The sequence below is a fragment of the Pseudopipra pipra genome, chromosome 3, assembly GCF_036250125.1.
Source record: "Pseudopipra pipra isolate bDixPip1 chromosome 3, bDixPip1.hap1, whole genome shotgun sequence".
In the NCBI taxonomy this organism is placed as follows: Eukaryota; Metazoa; Chordata; class Aves; order Passeriformes; family Pipridae; genus Pseudopipra; species Pseudopipra pipra.
The window spans coordinates 39,964,655-39,976,059 of record NC_087551.1 but is presented as its reverse complement, the minus strand read 5'-3'; the positions used below and the strand labels follow the sequence as shown (position 1 = coordinate 39,976,059).

Here is an 11,405-nt window from a genome sequence, read left to right as displayed (position 1 = left end):
AGCTGTTGGACAAAGAGCACAGGCACAATGGTTCTAGCAATCAGACAGTTGTCACTCATTTACACAAAATTTTTACCTCTGGATTCTAGCAATTTTATTATTAAAGCTAAAATATGAGGGTGGGGAATGGCTGTTTTAAAATGTATTTTCATAATTACAGAGACATGCTTTCTTTTAATCTGCAAACTCTTACCTTCCACCACAACCAGGAGTCTCCTATCAGAGTTGGCCCATAGGTTCTGAAGGCAATATCCATACAGCTAACATGAACTTCTATTCCTTGAATTTACATGAACTAGCCCCTAATGAAGATTACATGGGCTTCAGTAATTTGCATTAGAGAATCAAGATTTAATTTTTTTTTCTGGGAATGCTATCTTAAAGCTGGAAACAGTGAGCAAACTCCTGGTTTTACTCAACTACTTTCTGCTGTGTAGTCTAGAATAGCTTAGAAGTCTAATTGGAGCAGTCACATTTAATTTTTAATCCTTGTTCAAAATTGTGAAATGCACAACACAGTCTATTACAGGGATCCAGATGCAAAATCAGTGGCTTTCTGACCCCATTCCAGAGCAGTAATGGCAAATAAATCTCTACACAGAGGTCATTTGTCAGTAGTTTGTAACTTACTACAGTAGCAAAGGAAATAGTACTGTCTGTACGTATGGAGACTTACCTAATATTCCAGTGGATATTTTTTAAGGCAAGCAGAAATTTTAAGTAGTAATTGGTTTTGGGGGTTTTTTTAGGGTTTTTTTTGGCTTTGTTGTTTGTTTTTGTGATAGAGTAGCAGCATAGTGTGATTTCTGTTTCCATATTCAATAAGGAAAAAAAAAATAACCCAATACAGCTTTAAACAAAAGAAAGTGGGAAGAAATTAAAAGGTAAACTAAAAGTTTTTTGGTAGCAAGCCAGGTGAAAATTCCCCCACTGCTCTCTAAAATTATCTCTGCAAAATGCATAGTAAATCCTGCAAGTGTAGTCAAGAAATCCTGGAAGTAGGGAGGGAGAGGACTCTTGTTCAGTATAAGAAACTCTTTCAACTCTTTCTTCAAAGATCAATGTAGTTTAAATGCAAAAATGATCTTTAAAGTTGATGTTTCAGAGTAAAAGTTGAAAGGTATTTTTAATTTCTCACAGAAACTGTTTTTCCGGCAGAAAATTGTCTCATTTAATTCACTTCACAGATATCAGTTCTCTACTGATTTTTTTTTTTTTTTTGTTTCTCCTATTCATTGTCATGGGTTTGCCTAAACATCTCTAAATGCAAGATCAGGGTTCCCTTTTTCAGTAATGGTTTAGAGACTCCCTCTCTCCACCACAAGTAACAATCTGATTATTGCCTCCCCTTCCCTTTCTCACCAGGTCTCTCCACAATCAGAACATAAAGGTCTGGGTTTACCACAGAATCCTGCAAGTGGTATCAGGTAGACAGGCCTTGCCACATGAACCTCTCCCCAAACCCTGGCTTCTAACAGAGAGAGCCTTACATCCTATCAGATGCCTAACAGAGATCCCAGGCTCCAGCTTCCCACCCATCTCTCAGAGAAGCCAGACAGGAATTCCTTTTCTGCCTTTTCAGTTCAGACAGGTTTTCAGGGACGAGGCAGCAGGAAGGAAGGGGAATGTCTCTGCTTTGAGAGACATCACTTCATCCAAATTCTAGTCATGCATCCTATGGGAAGGAAGGACAAATGCACACGTGTGCAAAGTGATATGCCTAGAGTTTCCCACTTCCCATCTTACACTCGCCACCTTCAGTTTGACAAGCACATGACATAGTCCATAAATAGAACTTGCCCACCTCATGAATTTTAAAATAAGAAAGAATTTCTGAGAATCACAGAAATTGATCTGGACAAAGGTGTGAAAGATCTCTAAAAGAGAAAGGTGCAACTAAGCCAGAAACATGTTTCTAATAATCTCAAAATTATTTGGTATAAAGATCTGTTTATTACCCGACAATGTGACAGTGTATATACAAAGACAACGTGGAATGTGGCATTTACAGGAAATTTCAGTACATCATGCACAGACACTATTGCAATGTTATTTTAATAGTTCCAGAATGTTAAGCTGAATAAATATTCCTTGCTTCAAAAAAATCATTTTTTACTTTTACATAAAAATATATAATATTGCACTCTTTACAAGGCCAGCAATTTTGCATATTGGTTTGTAACAAGTGGAATTCTACTTTATAAAAAATAAGCCTTTGTGAGCAACACCCCAAACCAGGGAGCACAAAAGCACCCCCAAACCACAATGTTTGTCTTTTTTATCTTAAACAAAGCACATCACTTCAACATGAGCCAGGAAGCTTTTAGCTCTTCGGTCTGTATTAGGACCTTACGTTACATTTAGACAGAGAAAAACATGACTAAAGCCATCCCATACAAGGCTGCTACAATATACACAGTTTAAGAGTCAATTCATACAGTATGTAGCCACTTGCTTAACTGAACCGAAGAGGAGACTTTATGTCATGAACTGTGAGAACACTTTTCAAAAGTGTTTCTAGTTTGCGAAGTTCTTCAGCCGGGAAGTTGCAAGAATTTCAGAAGACTGACTGGAATATTCAAAAGCGTGAAGATTTTTTGTGTGTGACCTTTGTCACAACTTGACAATTTCACATACAGTGTTTTGAAAAGAGATGAACTTTAAAAGGAGATGAACTTTAAACATGAGAAGATACAGCAGTTTGACTGTATGGAAATTGCAGAACACGTCAGGGATGAAAAAGCAAAGCAATTTAAAAGAAAAATGTAACTACATCAGACTTGTGTACCATTCTTGTTTTACCATTTGCATGACTAGTAGGCACTCATTCATGGTGTGTCAGGTTTAGAGGTCTTCAAATCCATCGCCTGAAACACTAATTTTTCATCTGGCCTAAGAATTCAAATTTGTTAAGCCTTTTACAATGGAGGCTTATTTCCCCCCCCCAAAAAATAGCACCTAGGAATAAATAACAAATTTGCACAGTGTATCTGTGTAAACCTTTCCAAGCCATCTGATGCCTATGAACATTGATTATTCAAGCAGTTAGATTCAAACATTTTGCAGTGTATTGAATCTCAATGACACTAGAACAGAAGAACATCTGTGCCTTTAACACCTCTTTTTAGAGCTCTGGAAGATAAGCTGTGTGTGTTCATAATAGATATTCTGCCACATAATTGCAATAGCTAACTATTACAAAGTTAGGGAGTTAACTCTGCATTGTGATCTAACAATTGTTTCATGATGCTATGAGCTGTTGACCCGTCAGTAAGACAAATATTTTATTTTTGTCTGTTGCAAAGACTATTACATTAACAGAGAAGATGTCAAAAGTTACAAATATAAAGATAACAGAAATTCAATTTTTAGCATTACAATACCATAAGATGGTGCAAAAAGCACCTACTAAGTTCTTTGCTTCTCAAAAAAAGCAATTTTAAGTGGTCTTTGATTTTTAAGTTTTGGATTGCTTATTCCAGAGCTAGCCATACGATGCTCAACTAATCAGATATACACATGCTGACATTTGAATAGATATTTACAGAACTTGATGCTGCTGATATTTTACAACCTAAGAGAGGGAATAAGCATAATCGATTTTTTTTAAATCGCTTCTGTCCCAGAAGTGATTTAAAAAATACTGCTGTGTTTTACATTGCAGCATTTTGACTTGTATGTTAGAGCATTTATGAGTCACTTTGCTGGTATTGGAGAATATGATCAGAGCTTCCTGCTGACCTGAATATGCTTCAAGTTTGTGCATGCACATATGCAATTTTACAGCCACCTTAGACTGTTCTTAAAAAAACCCAAACCATTCAGTTATTCTAGAGACATTCAAAGTACTCCAAAGTCCAGTTAAATAAGAGATTCTATAATCTATTTTGGATTTAAAGTGCATCAGAGACATAAGTTAGCAGCAAAAGTAGTCATCACCCAGCCGCGTAGCTGCTAAGGAATGAATAGAACATGGGGAGCTTCAAGCGCTGCTGGTCCTTGCGACACCAGGCTATGACATTTCCATCACTATTGGCTGTGAACAAGTGATGGCCATCACAGGAAAACGTAAGGCTGAAAAACAAGAAGATAGCCTACTTTTATATCAAAGGTGGCTATTTAAAATGCTAGAAGACATTAAAAACCCATGAGGGTTTAGCCAACAAAGATCAACTGTCCAGGGAGACCAATACCTGCTTACTCATTTTTGTAACCAAACAGGCTGAACTACAGCTTTGGCCAGCACTTCAACATCCCCCACAGCTTACTGTGCATTTCTCTGCAGTGTCAAAGAAAAGGGCAGGATCAGTAGGAGCATCCTACTCTCCCTGGGCTGTACCCCTTCTGCTTCTGAAAGGAAGGCTTTTCAGCAACAGAGCTCAGGGCCCTCTGAACTTGCTTGCTGACAATTGCAGAAACTAAATCAATCAGATTTCATGGCACAGCACTGGACTTTTGTTCAGATAAGCATTTCTTGAGCTATGATAGGGCTAGTAAAGCCCTTCAGTCATGCCATGGATAATGTTAGAGAGCATGAAGGTTAGCATTCATCCTGCATTTAAGCAGGGAACTTTAAATTATTCAATAGCTACTAATTCATTATCAACAAGCTTTGTGAATTATGCTTCTTAAGGAAGGCAACAAAGACAATAACTGCTATCAGACAATCTTTTTCATTTCTAAAAAAACACGGTAGTTTAGATTTTAAATATTTCAGCAAGGGTCAAAACAAATTTTTTCATAGTGATTTGTTACTGCACTAGCATTAAGATGATAAAATTCTGCCATGACTCTAAAACCTCTGTGCAGACTACTGTACCACTGGGGATATCAAAGATTCAATCCTTTGACTGTGTTCTGAAAACACTTTGGCATGAGAATAATTCTGCTTATGTAAACCAAGGGGACTCAGAAAACGAACTACACAAGCACTCCAAAATGGCAGCTTCCAGGCTCCTCTGAGTTTACCCCTTTCTCCACCATTTCCCTCCAGCTTCAGAAAAAAATGGAGAGGGAAAATGCAGTGTTTTCATTTAATTCTGAGGAAGTAACATTCTGTTTATTTAAGTCCAGCAAAGTTAAGATCATCTCATTTTAACACAGATTCTGGGGAAAAATATTAAATTTAAGAATAAGAAAAGTAGCTATTGTTCAGTTCTCAAGGGAATCCTGCTAATTTCCATCTGCCAGCAGCAGAACCTAGTTATTACTGTCATTAAAAATACAGTACAGTTGTGCTCATTTTGCTTTCATGAATAATTAGTAGGTTTACATTGCTCTTTTTAGACATGGGTGTTTACCTCCTGTTTGCACATCAAATTCATGTTCAACATTCAAGACTATTTTGTTGTGGTTTTGGTTTTTTTCCCCCCCAGGAAAAAAAAAAATCTGTTTATTATATGCTTAAGATCTTTTTACCTTACAATAGGTTTGGCTGACTTCGAAAATGTTATTTCTCGTACTGGCTTCAAGTCCCATGTACTCCACAGTCTGAAAGAAAGTCATTTTTTTTCACACTTAATTTTACAAATATCTCAAGTGATAAACATAACCTATTTAGCAACTAACAAGATTGCAAGCTGAGTAACAGCTTGTCCATCTTCTTTAAAGCCAAATATCAGCATGATGTTTGGCTATATGCTCTCAAACTGTAAGCCTAAGTTATAGAGCATTTTAATAAATAAACATTTCTAATACTTACCTTACAACTCCATTTTCAAGGCCCCCTGCAATCACATTGACAGACACACCTTCAGGCTGGTTAGAGAAAGCAACAGAGCAAATACTTTCCCTGCAGTGCACGTGTCCAACAAGATCACCATTAACTGTCCAAAGTCTCAAATCACTACCTCCTCCAACTGCAACAGAACATAGCATGGGAGTATTAAAAAAAAAAAATAAGTCTAGACCACAGAAAAGCCTATAATACTTAAATGTTCTGCTGCAAAGAATTTAACTTCTTGAAAGATCATAAGGTTTAAATGACTGAACGATGTGTGCTACAGCAAACTATTACTTCATCCCTCTTTCTGTGACAGGGAACACACGAATTACCAGCCACTGCAGTGATTTAGAGGACATCACATCATACTTATGGAACATTTTACTTACAAAATGATATGTGAATTTACTTCGTAAATGACCAATTTTCATGTACCAATAGGGAAGGCACTAAGATGGAATTCATACTAGTGACTTTAAGCATCTGTTTCTTGTACCTTGGCTTGCATTTTAAGCAAAATACTTAAAAGTAGCAAGCACAGTTCTCTTACCTGGTTTTCTGCCATTAGTTGATTCTGTCAAAGAACTAATAACCCAATTACTGCTTTGTCTTAAAAAGAATTGAAATTCATGTCCCTTACTAATTAAAGAAGAACACAATCTTTTGCAGAAAAAAATGGTTTGTAAGCTACAGAAATGGAATTCATAGTCTCCATGTAAGTTTAAAAACCTAAATATTACATTTCTGAAAATGTCAGAATCATTTCCCCTTGTCCTTTAATACCCTTTGCCTGTGCTCTGTAATACACTGTATTCCACTGAAGACCTGTTCCTTTGACAACAAACCTCTGTTAAAATGAAAGCAGTCAACTTCACAGAATGTGGGTCTCCCAGGAATCTGCTGAAATTTCAAGTCTCCTATGAAGAGATCAAGCTATTAGCTAGCCTTTGTATCTCTACATTGTACTCAAACTCCTGCCTAATCATTTGTGAAGCAATTTCTATGTTACTATGTAAAAAAAGCAAAACATTGCTTCTATTTGACCCAATGCATCCATGATTAATACACGCTCAGTAGCTAATTTAATAACAAAAGTGTCATGGTTTATTTGGTTTGTAAGTCAAAACAGCTTTCTTGACTGACAAACATACCTGAATCACAAACTGTTGCAATATCACCAGTTGTTTCACTAGCTGAAACTGCAGTCACAGGACTCTTGTGTCCAGCCAGACTCTGGACATAGCACAGCCTGAAGAAAACAAAGGGAACAAGCCTAAAGTTCAGACTCACACATAAAATAGGTTCTTAGAGGAAAATATTAAAAAAAGCTATATGAATTTCAATTCTGGTATTTTTCATATTCACTGTAGAATTTCAGCCCTCCATGGGAAAAAACAGTAAGGGTTTGACTTCACATAACAAATTCAATTAGCTTTAAAAGGGCAAAGATACTCAAAAGTTGGAAAGCCAGTACTTATAAGAAAGCTAGTGGAAAGAGTTACATATAGACTTGTACCTATTCAAATCCCATATTATGCAGGTTCCATCTTTGCTGACACTTATCATTATACTGTATGGTTTGCACACAAACAAGCTTGTTATTTCTGCTGTGTGTCCATAGAGATGGACTTGCGACTCCATTTCTATCTCTGAAGGCTGAAAAACAGCAAGACAAAACAGAAACTCTCATGAAAAAGAAAATTAATGTCTCTTTCTGAAAAAGATAAGCCTAGGAACAAGTTTAATTCTTGGATTTCAAAAAGTGGATATCATCAGTTTAGCAACTGATGTTAATGCTTTATTATGTTTAATGCCTTACAATATGGTAAGACAGGTATCATTAATGTTCAACTTTTTGCTTCGAGTGCTGTAGTCTAAGCAAACATTTTGATGTGATCCAATGAAATGAAGACTACAGTACTTCTGTCTCTATTATACACCTTGAAATTGGCTGATTTGTTTTCTGCAAGACTGCTATTTCCACACGAGAGTGAAACAACAGTTCTCAGTATTTTAGCATCTCATGGAACCGCTTAGAAATGTAAAGGAAAACCTAGCTCAGAAGTTGTCATTCTCCATACAGTAAATTACTAGGAACTTCTCAAGTTGGTGCCAAGTTCTTCAGTGACAACAAGTTGGAAAAACATGCAGGAAGTCAAGTGTAAATCTAGAAAGTGTTAGCACTTTAATAAAAATCAAAGCAGCAAAATTTAACACCAAACAACACTTCTTATTTGACTTATATAATTTTAAATGATTCAGACTTCCTGAAAACTGGCTAAATTGAAGGAGTTGCTTAATCAGAATACTAATGCTTTATTTGAGATAACTTGCTGTACAGGGATTAGAATAATCTTTGTAAAAGAACAGAACATTTTTCTGCTTCTTTTCTCATGTGTCAGAGCACATCATCTGCACTTTTCTATGAGGGTACAGGATGCATACAGCAGTTCTACAAAAAAACCAGACTTGAAAGTTGAAACAGGAGAGAAAAATACACATATGCTCAACTCACAGGTTGTAGAAAATCTGCATGTCTTTCTGCACTAACAGGGACAATATAATTTATGTAACACTGGAAAAGGTAATAAACTTTGACTACAGGAAGACCTGCTAGTTTGCTCTTGTTACTGAGCATCTAAGTAAGACATTTATGAAAGTATCCAGCTGTCATTCTCAGAACAGTGTGGCACCTCACATACAAAAATCCTTCTTAAATCCTTGCTCAGTTTAGAGAAAAAAAATATACCAAAATTTTCCATAACAGGAACAAATAAGACTTGTGATTTTATGAAGAACTGATTTTGATAACCCTTCTACTGTGCTTCTCCCATCTCCTGTAAGTGATGCTATTCATCTGCCTTTCAACACTTGAACCAAAAGCAGCCTTCACCTTTAGCAGCTTCTCTCTTCAGTACTAATAGCAACAGTTTATTGATCTTCTTTGCAATGAGATAAGCTGGAATTTTAATACAACTTAATACAATTGGTTTAAAGTTCTAAAAAGTTATGAAATAGTTATCTCATGCCTGAAGCAATGTCCCGTTTTTACTTACCACCTGCTTTTAGATGACAACCCCTAAAACAGTATCTAGATGTGGGAAAACATGCACGTATATATCTACCTTTAAATAGCAGTTCTTTCTGTTGGTTTCCCTAAATGACTGCCTGCAGCACTTGAGTGGAAAATTTAAATGATTCCTTACCAGTTTTACTCAAACACATCATGAAAGTGCTTTGTTTGCAAGACAACCCTAACAGTCAGCAAGTGAAGGCTGGAGTATACGTACAACCAGAAACCTGTGACCAAGGTTTTCTTGAAGGTATGACATTGCCAACAGGGATCACAGTTTCAAAGCAGTATCTCATTGGTTTTTGACCATCATAAAGGCCAGGAAAAACAGAGCACGTGAAGCACATTGTGGAGCCATTTTTGAATTCTGATTGCATGCCTTTGAATTCCCATATCCAATTAACAACATAGTATCTGCTTTATGCCTATGGATTGCATTTATACAAATGTGAAACAGGGCAAAATAGTCACATTTTAAGTACTGCTTTATAACAGACTGTTCACTTCACCACTGATCAGCTGACAGATGGATATAGAGCAGATGCTAGGAAGCACATTTGCATTCCCTGCAGCCCTGACTTGGGTAACTGACTCAACTGATTCCTACAAAAGTGGCACAAGGTCAGTCTGCCTGAGGCATGTAAAACTGTCAGTGCTGAGAAATTCAGCAAAGATGGTCTCAAAGACAATAACATCTGTACAGCTGAACAAAAGTCAGTTGTTTTTAGGAAACAGAAGGAACTGAAGAATCGTAACCCCATTAACTGGAGTTCCTTTTCAGCTTTGCAGAAGGCAAGTACATTGCATTTGTATTTTTAAAAATTTTAGCTGGAATTGAAAGTCTCAGTACAGGTTATTTACAAGCTGACTATTCTTGTGAGCAGCTAAGGTGTCTGACTTAAGATCAAACCGACTGAAATTTGCAGGCTTCAAGCTCTACTTCATTTTTTATACTCTTAGTGCTGCTGAACTCAGGAAATTTGAGTGACAGATCACCAGAAACTGGAGGAAAGCCAAGGAAAAGAAATAAATTCCTGCGTTTGTGCTCTTCCTAGTCTAAGCATCTGCTGTTTGCCACTAGTGAAAAGAGAAAACTGGGTTGGCATAGCAAATCATACCAAGGTTCTCTCCAGCTCGTGCTAATGCAGTAATTCAAGAGCACTAAGGAGTACAATACCACAAATGTGGTAAATTTGCCAATATCTGTATCAAGCTAAATTTGAGAAATCAGCTTAGTTCATTTGTTGCTATGGGTAATCCTGCAGACACACCTAAAATGAGCTGTTAGGAAAGTTGTATACTCTCTGTTAAAACTATGAAGAATAGAAGTTACTGCTAAAGAAAGACAGATAGAAGCTTAGAAACTCAGTCAAAAACCAGATGATTGAGTTCTATTTATGCTTTCATATCATGCTGATTAGCAAACAGTATCAAGGGAATTTCTAGTAGTCTCAGTATTTTCCACTAACACATTAAATAATGCAAGATACGTTCTGCCTTCCCTCCTCACAGCTTTTCCCCTTGGAGAATATGACAAAGTAAAGAGGCTTGGTGGTTAATATAAACAGTGTCTGAGATTTCATCCTGGCTCTCTGTAGTATAAGTGCCTTCTGCATTTGAATTGTTATTTACTTCGGGGAATTGCATTCTAAAGTTTCAGTTAAGGCATGAAAAGGCTCTGTCTCCTTCACAGAAAAAATTACTCCTTAATGCAGGGAGCTTTATTGTGCCAGAGAGCTTCAATTTCAAGCCCTGAAATGAATATAGTCAGAGCTGTGTATGTAACCAGTTATTCACTCAGATGATGAGGGCTGATTAAAGGCTAGCAGTATGTGAACAAGAGCTTAAGAAAAGCACACAAACATGCTGAGATATCAAAGAGGATCCTTCAAAAATACATACAAAGAAAGCACATGATTTTTTTTAGCAATTGTCCAGAATATAAGCCAGGCCCCTTTTCTCACTTTTCCTATTTAAAAAAAGACTAATAGCAAACACACCTAAATCCTTTAATATAAATTTTATGCAACGTAACTTACCGTACTGCTAGTGAATCTGTTCATATATGCTGTGATGACACCAGACTTACTACCTGTGAACAGTTGACAACTGTCTGGCACCCAAGCACAACTTGTTACCTTGGAAATACAAAACAAAGCCAGGAAAAGTTAGAACAGAAACTATTCTAACTGCTGTTTTCATTATGCCATAGCATTTGGTCAAACTGATTCTTTATTGGTTATTCTAAGAAAAACCATGTAAAATACCTAAGTTAAAGAAATCCAAGAGTTAAAATATAGCTGCTCTAGGTTATATTTGTTATTACTTTAGAAACCAAAGAGAGAAATCTTATTTAGCCTGGAATTCACCACTAGTGAGCAGTGAACTAGTGCAGACTTCTAGATCTACAGCCACATCAGCCAAAAACATTTTGGCAGAATCTCACCAATCACTGAAGTGTGACGGAGTTTATGCAATGTTCCCTAACAATCTTTTAAATAATCTTTTTCAGATGAATCCTAAACTATAGAGGAGTTGTGCTTCTAACATGAGGCATCTCTGATTTTTTTCTGTATTAGTTTTTCCTGGCACACAACTTTTTAAAATCCA

The 11,405-nt window shown here is 36.6% G+C and overlaps 1 protein-coding gene across 5 annotated transcripts in view; it reads right to left on the bottom strand.

Annotated features, from left to right (window-relative positions):
* Positions 1–1,930: 1,930 nt before the first annotated feature.
* Positions 1,931–11,405, bottom strand: part of LYST (lysosomal trafficking regulator) — an 88,751-nt gene continuing 79,276 nt past the window's right edge. For all 5 annotated transcript variants that reach the window (XM_064648776.1, XM_064648775.1, XM_064648774.1 and 2 more), the window contains 6 exons: positions 10,835–10,933; positions 7,239–7,378; positions 6,874–6,971; positions 5,702–5,858; positions 5,419–5,490; positions 1,931–4,074 (listed from right to left, as the gene is read on the bottom strand). In XM_064648776.1, coding sequence (XP_064504846.1) covers positions 3,936–4,074; positions 5,419–5,490; positions 5,702–5,858; positions 6,874–6,971; positions 7,239–7,378; positions 10,835–10,933 — 705 coding nt within the window. In that variant the 3' untranslated portion in view covers positions 1,931–3,935. The remainder of the gene's footprint in view (positions 4,075–5,418; positions 5,491–5,701; positions 5,859–6,873; positions 6,972–7,238; positions 7,379–10,834; positions 10,934–11,405) is intronic.